The 21283-nt window shown below is 35.5% G+C and overlaps 1 protein-coding gene across 5 annotated transcripts in view; it reads right to left on the reverse strand.

Annotated features, from left to right (window-relative positions):
* The window catches only part of thoc6 (THO complex subunit 6), a 264436-nt gene that overhangs the window by 197987 nt on the left and 45166 nt on the right, over positions 1-21283 (reverse strand). For all 5 annotated transcript variants that reach the window (XM_090391702.1, XM_090391706.1, XM_090391703.1 and 2 more), the window contains exons 2-3: positions 13446-13554; positions 4726-4802 (exon numbers count right to left, since the gene is read on the reverse strand). In XM_090391702.1, coding sequence (XP_090247828.1) covers positions 4726-4802; positions 13446-13554 — 186 coding nt within the window. The remainder of the gene's footprint in view (positions 1-4725; positions 4803-13445; positions 13555-21283) is intronic.

The following is a 21283-nucleotide window of genomic DNA, read 5'->3' on the forward strand; positions in this document are numbered from 1 at the left end:
GGTCTGGTCAAAAGATTGGAATAATATTCCCCAGTTATTGTTATACCCTTTTCAAGATAATAAATAAACAAAATGCCTTTAGCATCCCAAACACCGAAGCCATGACCTTTCCTGCTGATGGAACCGACTTTATCTTCTTTGGCACAGAACAACCAGCTTCTGTCCATTGTTTTGACTGCTGATTGGATTCTGGTGTGTAATGGTGAATCAAAGTCTCATCCATAGTAATAAATTAATGCACAAATCAGTTTTATTCTTCTTAAAATGCTAAAAAACTGTTCAGAGATTTTCGGCGTTTTTGATCTGCTGTGAGCAAGCACGGCACCCAACTTGCACAAAGCTTTTTCATTTGCAATTCTTCATGCAAAATATATCCTACACATTCTTTTGAAATGCCTATAATCTCAGTAGTTTCACACGCTTTGACTCACCAGTCATCCAATACTATATCATGTACTTCACCAATGATTTCTGGTGTTGTTACAGTTTTGAGATGTCCTTCACGAGGATCATCTTCAAGGCTGGTATGGCCACGTTTAAACTCAAAAGACCATTTCTTAACTGTCGAAAACGAAGGAGAAGAGTGCCCATAAACGTTTATGAACTTCGAATGAATTTCTTTTGACGTTAAACCTCCTTTTATAAAGAATTTTATAACCGCACGATACTCAATTTTATCCATTTCAAGGAATACAGATAACACTTCAGTTTCAGACAGCTGTATAAAACAAACTACCTGATAGAATAACTTGAAATTTCACATGTATGCTTAGGACAGATGTACCAACTTGGAAAAAAAAATCTTGCCGATATATTGTCATCTATGGTCAAGGCCAAGAACTTTCAGACCACCCTCATATATATATAAAATAAAAAATTTGGACAATTGGGCTAGCAAATTTCATGTGATATCATCATCATCAAATTCCTGCCATGTACCCTCAAGGGGTGTACAGGATATGATAGTACTACAAGAAAAAAATTACATCATTACTAACTTCCTATCTACAATTTTCCTCCAAATCAGTCTGTTACTTGTCAAGACTCCAACATTATCAGATCTTATATTTTTATCGTCTAAGGCACTTTATACCGCATCAATCCACCTATATCTTCTCTTCCTCTGGGTCATTTTGCTGCCAACCTGACAGAGAACACTTGTTTTGCTAATCTTTCTTCGTCCATTCTGTTTAAGTGACCATACCACCTGAGATTAGCTCTGCTAACGCATTCCTGGATGTTGACAATGTGAAGTTCTTTCCTAATATCCTCATTTTTAATATCATATTGCCATTGATGCCATCTGTTCACGCCTATAATCTTTCTCAGGACTCTCATATCTGCGGTCTCTAGTCTTTGGTCAAGTGTTTTATTTCTGACCAAGCTCTCAGATCCATAAGTTAAAACTGGTTTGAACACTGTCTTGTATACAGCTAATTTAGTGTTCTGACTAATTTCTCTCTTATTCCATATGAATTTATTCAATTGAATTCCTACCATACCAGCTTTGTTGATTCTGTTGGCTATTTCTATATTTAATTTACCATCTTCAGTAAAAATCGTGCCTAAGTAGCTGAAATGTTTCACTTGTTCCACAGGTTCTCCATTCACAACACAGTTGATATTTTCAATGATTCTGCCTATTTTCATATCTTTGTCTTTTTATTGCTGACCTTCATACCATATCTATTACAACAGCTATTCAATTTAGTCAGAGAATCTTGCAGACTTGTAGCGGATTTATTTAGAAGCATAACATCATCCGCATAAAGCAAAGAGCTGACATTAACATCTCCAATTTTGATATCATGTTTAATACCACTTTCCTTCATAATGTGATCCATATAGATAATGAATATCAGATGGGATAATGTACATCCTTGTCTCACACCAGATTTAACATTAAACCATCTTCTTGTACTTCCTTCAATTCTAACTGCTGAATTACAACTCAAATACAGACTAAGTATTGCTTGATATAATGCCCCATTGACACCATATAACTGTAGCGTATTGAATAGCTTCTCTCTTGGCACCTTGTCATATGCCTTTTCAAAATCGACAAAACTTAAATACAGATCTCTGTTATATTCCCATGCTTACCTCGACTATTTGTCGTAAAGTGAAGATCTGATCGTGACAGCCTCTATTTGGCCTGAATCCAGCTTGTTCTTCACCAAGCTTTTCTTCAATTCTTCTCAACCGTTTCTCAAGTATACTTGCATAGATGTTGCCTAGAACACTCAGTAGGGAAATACCTCTGTAATTCTCACATTCAGTTTTATTTCCCTTTTCATATATATGGGTACTATGAAAGCTCTACTTCAATCATCGGGAATTCGTTCCTCTGTCCAGGCTTTCTGAACTATGCAGTGTAGCCACTGTAAGACTCTTATACCACCATACTTCAGCATTTCTGGTCGAATATCATCTACTCCTGCTGCCTTTCCACATTTCAAGCCTTTGTTGGCTTTTTCTACTTCAAGTATGGATATGTATTCCTGACTGCATACCTGGTAAGTGTTTTTTACCACTGTGCTGTCATCACTGCTTGTTTCATTTAGCAGTTTTTCAAAGTAATTACTCCATACTTCAAGAATATCTTTTTCTCCCATTTTCATGTCACCTTTATCATCTCTAACTCCTCTTACAGCACTCTTTCCTGCATTCCTAAGTTTCTTCAACAACCTCCAGAATATTTTGCCACCTTCTTGATATTTATTTTCTATATTCTTGCCAAAGTCCTCCCATGACTTTTGTTTAGCTAGTTTTACACAGTGTTTAGCATTCTTGCATTTGTCTCTGTATTCTCTATGAGCACAATCTGACTTATTTGACAGGAACTTTTGATATGCTTTCTTCTTTTCCTTCACTGCATCTTTAACTGTCCACCAGGGAGTTCTGATTTTTTTATCCTTGCAGACAACCTCTTCATATGCCTCTCTGGCAGAATCAATGTTTTCTTGAGAGTTTGCCAATGAATCTCCAAGGTTTGATTCCTGTTCTGAAACTCTTTCATTTTTTCTTCAATAATCTTTGTGTATTTTAGTCTACAGTTCACATCTGAGAGCTGCTCAACTTTTATTTGCTTTAAAACTTTCTTATATGTTATTCTTTTCAATATGAAATTCAATTTTATCCTGCTCAAGACTAAATAGTGATCACTTCCAATTTCAAATCCTCTGTACACTCTGGTGTCCTGCACCAGGGAGAAAACATCACTATCAACAATAACATAGTCAATGAGACTTTTCTTATTCCTTGCCTCTTCTCTCCATGTGAAATTGTGCACATTTTTATGTTGGAACATGGTGTTAGTAATAACCAGTCCATGTCCTGAGCAGAAATCCAGCAGATATTTGCCATTATTATTGGCTTTGCTCTTTTCTTCAAATTTTCCCAAAATATTTTTGTATGTCTCACAATCATTTCCTACTCTGCTATTTAGATCCCCTACAAGGACCAACTTTTTCTTTTTCATTGTGTCAGTTGCTTTTTCTAAAGCCTCAAAAAATTCCTCCACTTCTACCTTAGTAGACGCTTCTGTGAGACCAAAGGCACAAATAAGTCTCGTTGTCCAGTTCCCCATTCTGATATTTGCCCACATTAATCTACTCGAGACTGACTGCCATTCAATATGATTTGTATTTTGTGTTGAATACTATGGCTACTCCTTCTTTTCCTTGATTGTCATTGCCTGAATATAACATTTTGTATTTATTGCTCAGAACTATGTCACCAGTTTTTGTCTTTTTTGTTTCAGTAACCCCTATTATGTCGATCTGGTACTTATCTAATTCCTCAGCTAGTTCCATTTCTTTGCCATTCAGGCTTCTTATGTTGATAGTACCGATCTTTAACTCTAGTGATGTTGAGTTGGGGTTTGTTTTCAGATTTGTTCCAGTAGCTGACTTTTCGCTGTTAGCCCTGGTTCCCTGGCGAAAACAACGGGGGGGCCTTGTTTAACCGGGAACGCCCCAGCCGGCATGAAATATTGTCATGTCATACCATCATTTTTTATTTTGGTTTAACCAATAAGAATACAATTTGGTCGGCTAAATCCCAAATTGCCAGCCCATCCTCGTTTGTTCAGTACGGTTCTCTGCATTCCTTTAAAGGCTATGTGGTGGTCTCCTCTCAGTTATACAGCTTTGACCCTGTGATATCAAGTGAATTAATTACAAACATACAGTCGTTTTATCAACAGAGTAAAACCAATTTGTAATTTCGAGTGGATAAGCTTTCAAAAAAAAAAAAAAAAAAAAAAACTTGAATAAATCGAAATGGCATAAAAAATTAATGGGGGCAGTAATATATATATATGTATATATATATTTTTTTTAAACCCATTACAAACATTTAAAGAGACAAGGATGCACAAAGCAGGTCCAATCCTTTTTATACTACTGATAACTCACCCACTGATATAACAATGAAACATGACAATATCACAAGTCTTATTATATAACTGATGAATATGTAAATAGAAATCATCTCTGAGGCAGAGTTGGAATCATTACTCAATATATGTCCTTATAAAGAGATAAAAATCCTATCACAATGATCTAGCAATCTGTAAAAAATTTCATACTGGGATACTTCACTCCATTTTAGTTTTGTTCCATATTTTTCATAGTACTAGTGTGACTTATTTGGATATAAATGACAGGTACATTTAAGTTTACAAAGTTAAAAAGCAGCACAATTATTTTATGAGAAACTAACCTTTAAATTTGTATAAAGGATGACGCTGCTCTTCTTCAGCATGTACACCTTCATCGCAAGAAAGAAAATTTGTTAAACTAAAAAAGAAACAGAAATTAATCAGTCTAATAGACAAGCTTAGGTGCTGAATGTTATTAATAACTTATTTTAATGGTATTAACAACACCAAATGAACTATTTTATAAAAAAAGGTTTATTAACTGGCTTATATTCTTCAACAATTTCGACATGATCACATAGTCATAAATTTATTGTCGTAGGTGCATACAGAAGTAGCTAAGAATACCCATAGTCTGGGTCAAAACTTTGCTGTAACATCAAACAAGTTCCTAAACTAGAAATCATGATGAATGTAGAACAGGGCATCTACAATCTTCTACCTTCAATGGCTACTAATGTGCATTCAGACATAGCAAGCATCCTAAACAAGGCTAAACCACCAATAATTAATATAGTACAGAATGGAATACCTGCCTTAAAAATATTATATAAGAATAAAAAAAAAATATTGTTATGACTAAAGCTAATAAGGGTAATGCAACAATTATCATGAATCAAGAGGATTACAACATAAAAATGCAAGATCTCCTATTTACCAAATTATAGATCGAGACCCCCCGCTATGTCTCGAAGGAAAAAAAAAGTTTGCAAATTATGAAAAAAGTGACTTCTTGGCCCAAAGAAAAACAAAATAAAACCAGTTCAAAACTACTCCGTATTTTATGGCGTATGTAAAATCCACAAATCTAATATTCCCCGTCCTATAGTTGATACTTATAAACTTGCCCAACAGTTAGCTAAGTCTTTGCCCCTCTCCCCCATTCCTACTGGCAACTCCCCTACTTTTGTAAGAATTTCAGTCCATTTTAAATCATTAGTTAAAATTCATATCCTTAAAAATTCAGAAATAATGGTTAGTTTTGATGTCACTTCTTTATTTATTAACGTACCACTAATCAACATCAGTAGCATCAGTCTTGGGACTGGTAGCTCAGCAGCAATTTCCTCCATTCCGCTCTGTCATTGGCTTTCTTCTTAACCTCCTGGTAACTCCTCAAACCCGTGCTGTTTTTGACTTGGTCAAGAAAGCTTTTCCTTGGTCTGCCTCTTCTTCTTTTCCCCTCTATTTTGCCTTCAGTTATTCTTTTCACAAGTTCATCATGTCAAAGTATATGTCCAAACCACCTATCCCTTCTAATTTTGATCGATTTAGAGTTCTTGTTTCGTTTCTCTCTCTCTCAGGACTTGTTGGTTTGATTTTTTTTCTTTCCATTTTATTTTGTTCATGCGGTGCCAGCACCACATTTCAAAAGCCTCCAATCTTCTTACATCTTCTAGACACTCTTAATTTAATAAAGTCTAAATTTCTCCGCTGATATCTTTGAATTATTCAAATTCACAATGTATGAGAGTAAATTTACACAGGGAGGAAAAATTTACAAACAGATTAATGGTACCGCTATGGGTCCCCTCTCTCTTCCCCTTTATCTAACTTTTATATGGAACGCAATGAACCAAAATATTTACCACAGCTACATACAAGCCTCTAGTGCAGTTACACTTCATTGATGATGTGTTTGCCATTTGGCTCCATGGACAAGACACTTTGAATGCTTTTCTCACCTATCTAAATAGCCAAAACCCCCAAATTAACTTCACAGTAAAAAAAGAATCTAATGCAGAGTCAAGAGAATGTTATGGCCTTACAACAGGACTTGAATGGGCAAGTAAGTGGAACTATTAGTTCAATGTTGCGAAGTGCAAGCCATTGAAATTTGATAAGCAATGATGGAATGCAAAGTATACACTTAGTGGGGAAACTTTAAAGGAAGTAGAGAAGATGAGAGAGATCTGGGAGTGGTGGTGGAGGACAAGGACTTGAAATTCAGGGACCACATTGCGAGTTGTGACAACGTCACATAGAATAATGGAAATGATGCAGAGAACCCAGACATGCAGAAATAAAGAGGTTATGATGCCATTGTATAAGGCATTGATCAGGCCTCATATTGATTATTGTACACAAATTGGTTGCTGCATTTTCATGGTGACAGGGATATGTTGGAAAGGGTACAGAGAAGATTCACAAAGGTGGTCAGTGGTATTTGGAATCTGGAGTATGAGGAGACTGAGAGAGTGTATATTGCAAAATCTTGTAAACAGGGGAAGAGGTGGGGGGGGGATATGATTGAGGCATATAAGCTAATTAGGGGTTGTTATCAGGTTGACATGGAAGAGATTTTTCATAGAATGAGAGAGCGAGGGGGGGGGAGATAGAAAAAAGACCTTGCTAGAAAGTGCATAAGGGGGGTGTGAGCAGAGGAGCGGAATGCATCGCTTGAGTGTGGTGTGAATGTTGACACATTGAATCATTTATGGCACGGTCGGATGAGCACTGTGTGCAATAGTGTGTACCTCCCACAATGCGTGTCTGACTCGATGGTGGTCGGATGTTAATAATAATAATATCCTGGGTGTATTGAAGTTCCTTGTGACTGTGAACATAAAAAATACATTTGCTACCATTATTATGGCAAGTCAATACTTGCAGACCATGCTTTGAACATCCCCTCACACAGGATTCAATTTAAGAAAACCAATGTGCTATTTAGAAGTCGTTACAGATCAGAAAGATTATTTTTAGAGTCAGCTATGACAATGAAGAATTCTCCTAACCTGCACAAGTTTGGTTGCATTAATTTATCAAAATTTTGAGAGACTTATCTGAAGATCAACTCCTACATACTATTATTATTACGTGACACCTCCAGGGAGTCCAAATACTCATCAAGGGAGGGCATCTACTCTACAACTCTGTCTCCACCACTCAATCCACCAACTACAATGAACCGCAACTACACCAACAGCATCTACTACCCACTACTACCACCACTAATATTTTCAGAGACAATCACAAACATCCATGCCCATGGTGGGATTTGAACCTGCAGCCTTTTGGCTGAAGATCAGATAAGCTAACCTAACCACTCAGCCAACCAGGCCAGCAAAAATTCAACCTCCCTGGCAGAGAATCGACAGGCAGGGATACTAACCACTATACTACCAAGGATATTTAATACTAACAGCACCCAGGGTTTCCAGGTTGCACCCTCCCAAGTACTAACTGGGCTCAGGTTTCCTTAACTTCAGTGATCAGACGAGAACTGGTGCTTTCAAACCGATCTGGCCAAAACGTTCTTCTAGCCGGAAATGAATTGAACATAGAACACACTTTCTTTGGGCAGCCCTAGCACTAAATGCGAACATCATTTCCACAGAGGTATATAGCCCTTATTATTACATAGTATTACATATGTAATACTTTTTTTTTACAACATTCGAGAGTGCCAAATTAGGACTTTAGATCTTTTGTCCATTACAATTTGAATTGTTTCACTTACTCATTGTGGCATTTAAAGTATAACATGCTGTTTTATGCTATAAAGAAAAAGCAGATGCAAAATTTAGATATGAACTAACACTATGTTCTTCCAAGTAAATTTTTGTTGTTTGTATTATAATCATATAAAGACGATCTCTATCTTACAAGCTAAAAATTATATATCAGAAAAAAAAATCTCTTGTTGATATTAAATTTTATTTTTATTTCTTCAATCTGGTATTTTATTCATAAATCCTGGAAAAGATGTGACCATGCAAAATACACATTTCTGAAGAGTGAAGAGAATTATTCATGGTTATACTTGTTCAACTGATTATTCTCATCAATTTTTTTTTTTTTTTTTTAAATACAAAAAAAAGAAAGAAAATTTATTTTTCTTAATACTCACCACTCTCCATGCATAATACCTGCTCCTCATCTCCTTGCTCGTAACTCTCCTTATACAGCTTCCAGAGATGACCTCTAGTTCTCTTCCTGTCTTTATCCATTCTATGCAAAACCTTCTCTCCCACATTAATCTGGTAATAACTCTTAAAAGCTTATGTTTCAATCATATTCCATCTCCTCCTCCTGTCCACCAATTTCTGCAAATTGCATTTTCTCAATCTGACTTCATACTCAACATTTCAGAGACCAGAAACCACCTTAGTCAATTGTCTCTGGACCTTTTCCAATATACCTTAATCTTTTTGAAAACCAGGTGACTAAATCTGTGCACAGTATCCATGTATGTGGCCTAATCAAAGGCTTATACAAGGGAAGCATAATATCCTTACTTCTACAAGTCAGTTCCCTCCACATCATTCCCATTATACATATGTCCTCACAATTTTAGCAAAATGTCCCTGAAAATTTAGGTCTTCATCCACAATCACTCCCAGATCTCTCATCTCCTCTACCTTTTACATGATATTTCCAATGATTGTGCATTCACGTCCTCTTAAAAAGCCAAAGGCACCTGCTCTAAAGCAGACTTGAAAACTGAAGGTAACAATATCCTAGATGTCTAGAATAATTACTTTGAAAGACTGTTATACAAACTAAGCAGTACAGGACCATACTTGAAAATTTTCAAGAAGAATGCAAAGAGAAGTACATATCAATAGTTGAGATAGAAAAGCAACTGGAAAAATGAAGAGTAGATGATATTCAACCAGAAATGCTTAAGTACAGATTTAAGTTATGAGTATAAAAATTTTAGCAGTGGCTACACTGTAATTCAGAAGGCCTGGTCAGAATGTCGAATTCCCATCAATAAAAAAGGGAATAAAGCTGAATGTGAGAATTACAGAGAAATTTCTCTACTGTGTTCCAGGTAAGATTTATGCAAGCATACTTGAAAAGAGGTTGAGAAAGATTGTGTAAGAGAAAATTGGAGAAGAACACACTGGATTCAGGCCAAACAGAGGTCGTCAAAATCATGGGAAAATGACAATGATCTGTACTTAAGTTCTGTAGATGTGGAAAAGGCATATGACTAGGTGCTCAAATCTAAGCTTTTCAAAACACTTCAATTATGTGCTATGAATGGAACAATTATACAGAGCAATACACAGTTTATATTTAAGTTGTCAGTCAGCAGTTAGAATTGAAGGAAATACAAAGATGGTTTCATATAAAATCAGGGGTGAGACAAGAATGCACATTATCTCCACTCTAATTCATTTATATGGATCGATTATGAAAAAAGTGGTATTAGGCCTGATATTAGAATTGGAGATGTCAAACTTAGCTCTTTGCTTTTTGCAGATGATGTTGTACTCCTAAACACATCTAGTGCAAGTCACCAAAATTCAAAAAACTAAATTGAATAACAGCTGTAACTAATTGGCATGAAAATCAGCAATAACAAAACCAAACCTATGAAAATAGGCACGAGCATAGAAAACTTCAGCTGCACTCTGAATGAACATCCTATAGAACAAGTAAAATATTTCAGCTATTTAGGCACAGTTTTTAATGAAGAAAAAAAAAGGTTTTTTTTCTTCATTATGTGGTTAAATCTGGAAATAGACAACAGAATAAGCAAAGCTGATATGGTAGGTAGCCAGATGAATAAATTTATATGGAATAAGAGAGAAATTAGCCAAAACACTAAACAAGCAGTATATAAGGCAGTGTTCAAACCAGTTTCTCAGAGTTGAATTAGAAATAAAGCACTTGATCAAGATTAGAAATCAGATATGAGAGTTCTAAGAAAAATTAGGTGAATTGGTGGCTTCAATGGCAGAATCATATAAAAATAAAGATATTAGAAAGGAACAAGATATTAGCATTCAAGAATGTGTCAGCAGAGCTAATCTCAGGGGATATGGCGAATTAAATAGATTGAGTGAGGAAAGTAAGGAAAGAGACCCAGAAGGAAGATCAAGATCTATGTGGATTGATCTGATTCAGTAAGAAATGCCTTAGAAGCACGAAATCAGATGTCAGAAATGACAACACTGGAGTCGTCACAATTAATAGACTGATTGGTAGGAATATTGTTGGTAGGAGATTAATAATAATGTAAACGTTATCATGTAGCATTGTCATAGTAACTTGAGCAACCTTTTGGAGTACATATGAGAAAACTGATGATAATCCCTTGTACTATCCCCTCTAGCCAAGTACTGTTCCCATCAATTCTATGAAACCCTTTTAATAACGTAAGTGTTTCTATCATATACCCTCTTTTCTGCCTATCAACCAACTTCAGCAACACACAGACTCTCAATCTATTGTAACAAACCTCTACCATCTTGGTCACTCATTTCATCATCTCCAGGAAACCCTGTTACTACAGCTGTGCACAGTAATCTATGCACAGTATATGTGGCAATATAAAAGCCTTATAAAGAGGAATGATAACTTCCTCATCGCTGCATGTGTGCGTTCTTCAATAACCCAGTAATCCTATAAGCAACCTTAAAGCATGATTAATGTGGTACATAACTCAATCTTCTCACCCCAAAATACACAACTTTACACTCTGCCACATTAAACTAGCACCCATTACCTTTTTCCCATACTGTCAACCTATTTATATGAACTCTCTACACTGCCTTGTAGGCAGTGTAGAGAGTGCATCACTACACTGCCTACCTACTCTCTGTGCATCACTACACAGAGAGTACAGCATCACTACACTGCCCCGTAAAGTGTTAATCTCTGTCCAGGAGGTTGGCTATTATGGATTTCCATGTGAGATCCATAATGTGCAGTAAAAAGATAAAATGGTGAGGTTCTAATCTCTTCCATCTTGCAATTAGTATCCTATGTCTGTAGACATATGTGTTCACTGGTTCCAATTTTCCTGTTTTGAGAGACAAAAAGCCAAAATTTCCAGGAGGGGAAATCCCTCCATACGAGACTGGTTAACTCACCTTTTAACTGAAAAGGTTCCTTGCATCACAGACAGGATGCTAACTCTGTCAAAACCAACAGTGCTGCAGAGGACCTGCTCAACTATTGCACTATCCAATTTTGAATCATAATCAGCAAACAACTGAACATTTCCATTCACTTCATTTAGGTACAAATTAAATGTCATTAGTCCATGCACCAAGGAAGGAGACTTGAAGCACACTGCCATTCACCTGCTTTCTGTTAGTCTGTCCATTAGCCTCATATCCATCCCCATTTGTTTCAGTTTGTGCATGCAAGTTTCATGTAATATCCTACCAAACACCTTTACAAAATATCATCATGTAGCCATTCTCTTTATCCAACTTAACTGCCACTATTATAATAAGTGAATAAGTTATTAAAGCATGACATAACATATCCCTCACAAAGCCATGCCCACACACACACACACACACAGAATATCATATTCTCATCCACCTATTCTTAAATTCTATCCTTGACCAACTTTTCCAGTACTTTCACCATTCCTAAAACTGATCAGTCTATAGTTTTCTACCAGTCTTGGAGCCTAGTCTTCTTTATGCAATTGAGCTATTCTGTTCTCTTTCCACTCCCTTGGAACCTTACTAAATAGTTGAGACTTAAATGAAACAGCTTGGCCAGAGACAATGCCAATTCCTTTACACATTCTCTTAATTTACAAGTTGATATCCCATCTAATCCAATGGCCACATTTGGTGAAGTTCTACAATACCCTAAATGCTTTCCAAATCATCAACCTATATTTCCACATTGGTTCTTGTCACATTTGATAGCAACATCTTCACCTCAATGACAGACCCTTATAAAGTGATTACCCAGTAACTGAAATATTTTTATATTTTGCTGTCATCTCACTACCATGAGATGAGCACTCAAAGTTATCCTTCCACAGTCATTCTTCCTTTTACTTACCACATAGTGAAAGAACTCTTTGGGACTTTAGCTGATTATGCTAATTCCTTCTCATTATCTGATTTTGCCTTCCTTACCATGCTGGTCACCATTAATTATCAAATCTTCATGGCATCAAAGCCTTATTGTGACAGATCCTCACTGTTACATATAATGTGTAACAAACTTCACTTTGAAATTACTTCTGCACATTCACCATCCTCTTAAGCAATACATTCCACAACCCACCACTCTCCAAGCAAAAAATTGCCAGCTCTTCATACACCAATTCATTCCCTCATGCAACTTCCAGGAATACCCTCGTTTTTATTCTCTCTTCCTTTTGTCTATGAAAAACCTCTTCTGCATTAATCTTGCACAAACGCTTTTGCCAACTTGTTACACTAATTACACTTCAGCATTTTCAGAAGAATGCAATGTATTACAACAAGTAGAAAAATTTAATATCTATTTCTAATACACTGAAAATTCAAATTGGCATTATGTTGTTCTTCTAATAAGAGAAACAACACATTAGCAAATAGGTAGGACAGCAAGGACAGAGAAATAAAGCTATATAACAGCACAACTGGATTCCCTTGCTGAAGGAAAAAGAGCAAAATCCTTTAATGCTGGAGAAAATCCCCAGGATAAGTGTTCAAAATTATACCCACCTCCATGATGAAAGTGGTCCCTTTCAATGAATCTCACGTTAAATGTATATGCATCCTGTGGAACTAGCTGCTTACAGCATAATTTCCAAGAAATTGATATCTGCAGGCATTTAAAAAAAAAAGCATTAATCTTTCTGTCTAACCTTTAGTTCGTCCATAATACTGTTTTATCATTTATAGCTCTGATCCTCTCATCAGTGAAATCCTACAAAAATGCAATTCATTCCGACTATATTACAAACTTTAAATAATTTTAGAAATTTAATATTGTATATAATAAGACTTATAAAAAGAAATATTAAACATCCTGATTTAAAACAATCATTTTGAAAATCACAAATATTTAGGCACATGATACTTACTTGAAAATGGCAATATTTCCATAATTATTAGCTGCTGTAAGATACTTTCCACAAGGTGAAAACGTCTGTGCAAAAACTGTCGTGTAATACTGTTTCAAAAGATCCATACCTGAGGGGAAGAATAGAAAATTAATTATTTATTATACAATAATAAAAATAGTTAAGTACCTTATTATTTTTACTTATAACTCAGACAAAATCTCTTATGTATATATAAGCAAAATATGAAATATAACAAAGAAGTTAGTAGTCAGAAATGGAGAATGAAAAAAGGGAGGGGGATTGAAATTAAAATCATTCTTAATCTAGGATTGTTCACTAACTCAACTGATATTTATAATCTATTACAGTGACACCTGCTGATAACATCTATGGGAACACAAAAACAAGGTACGAGGGTGGTCTGAAAAGTTCTCAGCCTAACAATGAAAAAACAAATTCATGATTTCAATATTATTTTTATTTTTCAACATAATCTCCCTTAAGACTAATACATTTATTCCAGTGATGCTCCAGCGCCATTATTCCGTCTCTGTAGTGGTTCTCAGTAAGATCTGAAAAATACCCTTCTACAGCTACAATCACCTCTTGATTCGAAGAGAAATGCTGACCGGCAAGGAAGAGTTTTAGTTTTCAGAATAGATAGAAGTCAGAGGGAGCCAAATGTGGTGAATAGGGTGGATGTTCCAACAATTCATAGTGCAGATCCCTTAATTTTCTCATTGCCAAAACACCTTTGTGAGCAGGTGCATTGTCCCGATGAAAGATGATTTTTTCTTCTGCAAACCAGCTCTTTTCTCACAAATTTTTTCGTCTAGTCTGGTTAAAAGATCGGAATAATATTCCCCAGTTATTGTTTTACCCTTTTCAAGACAATTAATAAAACAAAATGCCTTTAGCATCCCAAAACACCGATGCCATGACCTTTCCTGCTGATGGAACTGACCTTGTCTTCTTTAGTGCTGAACAACAGGCATCTGTCCACTGTTTTGACTGCTGTTTGGATTCTGGTGTGTAATAGTGAATCCAAGTCTCATCTATAGTAATAAATCAACATGCAAATTCAGTTTTATTCTTGTTAAAATGCCCCAAGCTGTTCAGAGATTTTCATGCGAGTGCATTTTTGATCTGCTGTGAGCAAGCGCGGCACCCATCTTGCACAAAGCTTTTTCATTTGCAATTCTTCATGCAAAATATATCCTACACATTCTTTTGAAATGCCTATAGTCTCAGCAATTTCACGCACTTTGACTCGCCAGTCATCCAATACCATATCGTGCACTTTTTTTTTTTAATGTTGGGCCCATATCTTGATCAATGATTTCTGGTATTGTTACACTTTTTTTGGACGTCCTCCAAGTGGATCATCTTCAAGGCTGATATGGCCACGTTTAAAATTGGCAGCCCATTTCTTAATTGTCAAAAAAGAAGGAGAAGAGTGCCCATGAACTTCAAATGAATTTCTTTTAGTGTTAAACCTTCTTTTACAAAGAATTTTATAACCGCACGATACTCAATTTTATCCATTTCAAGGGATACAGACAACACTTTTGCTTCAGACAGCTGTATAAAACAAATTACTTGATAGAATGACTTGCAATTTCACATGGATGCTTATGACAGATGTATCAACTTAGAAAAAAAAAATTTGCCGATAGTGTTGCCATCTATAGTCAAGGCCAAGAATTTTTCAGACCACCCTCTTATAACACTGAATTTAATTAAACCCTAATCAGTTGAATAATTCAGATATCCGTAGAATGAGAATCATTTTTAAATATAATACAATATATTAATTGAAATAAAAACTTCACACAAATGCAAGTTGTACTTGCATTTGTGTGAAGCCCTGTACTAAGCCCCATTTCAGGAAGCCCTGTACTAAGCCCCATTTCAGGAAGCCCTGTACTAAGTTATCTTAATACAGGGCTTCCTGAAATGCAATGTTTTGCATCTTCCTGCAACAATCTAGTTATTGCATTTGTGCATTTTATAAATATCACATGTGGGACATTGCCATGTGGGATAGTGTTAGTATCTAAAAATAATTTTCGTATGCAAATTTCTATTTCTTGATTGTTATTGAGAATGCTACCCATATCAGAAACTGTTACATATTTAATAATAATAGACATGATGAAAGAGTTTGATTACCTTTGACAGCAACACCCATTTTACCTCTGCATTTCTGCCAATCACATTCAAAGTGAGGCAATTTTTGTGCATTTTCTTGATAATAGCTGGTTCTATCTTAACATCTCTTGATCATATTGAGCCTATATAGCTCAATCGATTTTGACAATGCCCAATGGTTGGAAAGACCTGGGTTTAAATCCCATCTAGAATGCATAGAACCTTTAAGGGGACTTTTAAACTGAAGGTGAGTTAGCCAGTCTCATACAGGGGCAGAAGGTTGCTTCCTCCAAGAAACTCAAGTTTGTCATCCCACAAAACAGGCAAACCGGCCAGAAGATTTATAGACACAAGACACTGCCATGAGGAACAGTAACACTCTTCTGCATAAACACTGACTGCTCCAACACCAGCAGTGATTAAAATTGGCAAAAATACACTGTGCTAAACACAGCTTCCTACAATGGAAAAGCTACTGGGAACTTTATCATTTTTTTTACAACTCTATAGTACTTACTTAATTTAAAGCAAAACAGAATAAAAATCATGTTGATTGGATTTTAACGGTATAGATGCGAACACAGATTGATAAGAAAATAACTATTTATCGACACAATTGCTAATATTTCGCTGGTATTCTATTCAGTATCTTCAGAGCACACAAACAAAGTTTGTTACAGTAGCGAGACAACCGCTACAATTATTACTAGTATGAGTAATGGTAGCATGCAACGTAAAGACTGAAGTCTTAATTAGGCTTCATCTAAGTTGGAAAAAAAAACGAGAGAGAAAAAGCAGGTATTAATTTGGTTTTAGGATGACTATCTTCCAAATCTTTGGTAGATTTATACAGCCATAGTTGTTGAGGTTTGGAGTATGTTTCAAGGCTCCAGGAACAACCTTTCTGACTTGTAAAAGCTTCTGTGCAGCACTTTTGTTTTTTTCCAATTGATCCTGTGTGCTGGGGTATTGAAAGCATGGTCTGCAAGACCCGGCTTGCCATAGCAAAAGTGGATATATTTTTTGTGTTCACTGAGGCAGATGTCCACAGTTAATCCTGTCTGTCCATAGTAGGCTCGATGACATGAATAGGGCACTTCACAGACTCCTGGATGTGATAAAGGAGAGAATCTGTCCTTTGGTGAAAGGATGAGAGTTGCCAATTTCACATAAGGTTTAAATACGGTGCATAGTTGGTGTTTGTTAAGCACTCTAGATATCTTTTCAGATGTACCTTTAATGTATGGGATGGTGACAGTTTTGTTGTAGTCTTTCCACACAGTTGAGAATAAAAATCAATCTCTTTTAATAAAATAACAAAATTTCAAAAACATGCATTAAATAGAAATGTGCACTATACTATTAAAGAAAGTGATATATGTGAAGAAGAGAGTGATGACAAACAAGATATCAGTAAAAATATATTCTGTTTTCATTCCTGAAAACAGAATCTCTTATAATTTACTCAAACAAGTAGACAGAAAATGCATAGAAAGAAAGACCCAACAGTTGAATGAAAAAGCAGAATAACACAAAGATGTGCATTTGAAAAAAAAACCACCTGAATTTTGTACAAAACAATGAACCAAATTACAAAGAGCTACTTTTCTTACCACATCATTATGCTTAATGGAGACAAGGTGACAGAAAACCTAATAGAAATAGAAGTAGTCTGAACAAAACACCTCTTGTAGTTACTCAAAAATAAGAGTATAGCCCATCAGGCTGCATCATACCCACAAATAGATCACACAGAATCTAAACCAAAAATTCTAGAAAAAATCATCATCACAATAAAATCAATGAAAAATGAAAAGGCACCTGGACTGGAGGTATTTCAAAAAACCGAGGTATTTATACAACCTAATATTAGAAAAACAGAAAATCTCTGATGACTGGAGACCCAGTTATATCATCCCAATACATAATATATATATATATGTTAAAGATACCAAGTTATTTTAAATATAAACCTGTTTTTTTTTACTCCATTTCCCAAGTAAGCAAACAGACAAGTCAGTCAAGTTTGAAATGGAGTAAAAAAAAAAAGTTTATATTCAAAATAACTTGGTATCTTTAACATATATTATACCCAAGGTAAAAAACTTTCTACACATATATATATCACCATCATCAAATTCCTGCAATGTACCCTCAAAGGGTGTACAGGATATGATAGTACTACATGAAAAATATACATAATTACTAACTTCCTATCTACAATTTTCCTCCAAATCAGTCTGTTATTTACCAAGACTCCAACATTATCAGATCTTATATTTCTATTGTCTAAGGCACTCTTGTACCATATCAATCCACCTATATCTTTATCTTCCTCTGGGTAGTTTTCCTGCCAACCTTGCAGAGAACACTTGTTTTGCTAATTTTTTCTCGCCCATTCTATTTAAGTGACCATACCACCTGAGATTAGCTCTGCTAATGCATTCCTGGATTCTGAAAATGCCAAGTTCTTTCCTAATATCGTCATTTTTAATATGATATTGCCACTGATGCCATCTGTTCACGCCTCTAATCTTTCTCAGGACTCATATCTGCAGTCTCTAGTCTTTGATCAAGTATTTTACTTCTGACCCAGCCAGGGCCAGATTAAGACTTGCTAAGGCCCTAAGCTATACAAAACCCAGAGGGCCCCCCTACTGTTTTAAATTACATCAGCTGGTCTTTTTGTTTTTTATTTGAGGCCCCGGCAGATTGCAAGGCTATAAGCTGTAGCTTTTTTAGCTTATATGTAAATCCGGCATTGGACCCAGCTCTCAGATCCATAAGTTAAGACTGGTTTGAACACTGTCTTGTATACAGCTAATTTAGTGTTCCAAATAATTTTTCTTTTATTACATATGAATTTATTTAAGTGACTTCCTACCACACAAGCTTTGTTGATTCTGTAGTCTATTTCCATATTTAAATTACCATCTTCACTAAAAAAAATCGTGCCTAAGTAGCTGAAATGTTTTACTTTTTCCACAGGTTCTCTGTTCAAAATGCAGTTGACATTTTCCACGATTCTGCCTATTTTCATTGTTTTTGTCTTTTTATCGCTGACTTTCATACCATATCTATTACAACAGTTATTCAATTTAGTCAGGGAATCTTGCAGACTTGTAGCGGATTTATTTAGAAATATAACATCATCTGCATAAAGAAAAGAGTTGATATTAACATCTCCACTTTTGATATCATGTTTAATACCACTTTCCTTCATAATGTGATCCATATAGATAACGAATAACAGAGGGGATAATGTACATCCTCGTCTCACACCAGATTTAACATTAAACCATCTTCCTGTACTTCCTTCAATTCTAACTGCTGACTTACAACTCAAATAAAGATTAGGTATTGCTTGATATAATGCCCAATTGTCTCCATATAACTGTAGCATGTTGAATTGCGTCTCTCTTGGCACCTTGTCACATGCCTTTTCCAGATCTACTATTTGTAGTAAAGTGAAGATGTGATCCTGACAGCCTCTATTTGGCCTGAATCCAGCTTGTTCTTCACCAAGCTTTTCTTCCACAATTCTTCTCAACCGTTTCTCAAGTATACTTGCATATATCTTACCAGGAACACTCAGTAATGAAATGCCTCTGTAATTCTCACATTCAGTTTTATTTCCCTTTTTATATATGGGTACTATGAGAGCTCTACTCCAATCGTCAGGAATTCGTTCCTCTGTCCAGGCTTTCTGAACTATGCAGTGTAGCCACTGTAAGACTATACCACCATACTTCAGGTATTTCTGGCCAAATATCATCTACTTCTGCTACCTTTCCACATTTCAGGCCTTTGATGGCTTTTTCTACTTCAAGTATGGATATGTATAACTGACTGCATGCCAGTTGAGTGTTTTTTTAAACTGTGATAATATCACTGCTTGTTTCATTTAGCAATTTTTCGAAGAAATTACTCCATACTCCAAGGATATCTTTTTCTCCCATTTTCATGTCACCTTTATCATATCTAACTCCTTTTACAGCACTCTTTCCTCCATTCCTAAGCTTCTTCAACAACCTCCAGAATACTTTGCCACCTTCTTGATATTTATTTTCTATGGTCTTGCCAAAGTCCTCCCATGACTTTTGTTTAGCTAGTTTTACACAGTCTTTAGGTTTCTTAAATTTTTCTGTGTATTCTCTAAGAGCACAAGCTGACTTATTTGGCAGGACTTTTGATATGCTTTCTTCTTTTCCTTCACTGCCTCTTTTATTTCCTGTGTCCACCATGGAGTTCTGATTTTTCTATCCTTACAGACAACCTCACCACATGCCTCTCTGACTGAATCAATCAGGGTTTGCTTCAAGGCTTGCCACTGAATCTTCATGGTTGGGTTCTTCCTGTTCTCAAACTCTTTCATTTTTAATTCAATAATCTTTGTGTATTTTAGTCTACAGTTCACATCTGAGAGCTGCACAACTTTTATTTGCTTTAAAGCTTTCTTACATGTTATTCTTTTCAATATGAAATTCAATTTTATCCTGCTCAAGACGAAATAGTGATCACTTCCAATTTCAAATCTCTGTACACTCTGTTGTCTTGCACCAGGGAGAAAACATCACTATCAACAATAACATAGTGAGACTTTTCTTATTCCTTACCTCTTCTTTCCATGTGAATTTGTGCACATTTTTATGTTGGAACATGGTGTAAGTAATAACCAGTTTTTGTCCTGAGCAGAAATCCAACAGGTATTTGCCATTATTATTAGCTTTGCTCTTTTCTCCAAATTTTCCCCAAATATTTTTGTATGTCTCACAATCATTTCCTACTCTGCTATTTAGATCCCCAACAAGGACCAACTTTTCCTTTTTCAGTGTGTCAGTTGCTTTCTCTAGAGCCTCAAAAAATTCCTCCACTTCTACCTTAGTAGAGCCTTCTGTGGGACCATAGGCACAAATAAGTCTCATTGTCCAATTTCCCATTCTGATATTTGCCCATATCACTCTACTTGAGACTGCCTGCCATTCAAGAAGATTAGCCTCATATTTAGTGTTGAATACTATGGCTACCCCTTCTTTTCCTTGATTGTCATTGCCTGAATATAACATTTTGAATTTATTGCTCAGAAATATCTTACCAGTATTCGTCTTTTTTGTTTCAGTTCACCCCAATTATGTTGATCTGGTACTTATCTAATTCCTCAGCTAGCTCTATTTCTTTGCCATTCAGGCTTCTTATGTTGATATTACCGATCTTGGAACATGGTCAACTGGACGACGGAATAAAAGATGAAATATGCAATTCTATTATGTTGATCTATTACCAGGTAAAAATAAGTGAAAAGAATGGTATAAACAAAAAAATTGAAAAATCTTGCTTATAATTAAGTTTATTTTTATTGTGTAGAATTACAAATTGTATTGAAGTTATATTGAAATTTCCCATAGAATAATGGTATAAACATAAAATTTGAAAACTCTAGCTTAAAATTAAGTTTATTTTTATTGTCTGAAGAAGTATTTCTGAGCTTCGCTGCATAAGGTGTCTTGTTTGGCAATTTATCATTTGGGCATTTTGTGTGCGGTTATTTAGTTTAATATGCGTTCGCCAGATATTTTGACTTCTATTAAACTGTAAGACTAGTTTGTTTATTACATCGTTTCTGATATTTGTGTCAACATTACAGTTACCATGTGCAAAGAACAAGTTTCATTAAATAAAAGGTACGTATTCAAAATTTATAATCT

Source organism: Typopeltis vanoorti, chromosome 4 (assembly GCF_054136105.1).
Source record: "Typopeltis vanoorti isolate ZY-2024b chromosome 4, IOZ_Tvanoo_1.0, whole genome shotgun sequence".
Taxonomy (NCBI): domain Eukaryota; kingdom Metazoa; phylum Arthropoda; class Arachnida; order Uropygi; family Thelyphonidae; genus Typopeltis; species Typopeltis vanoorti.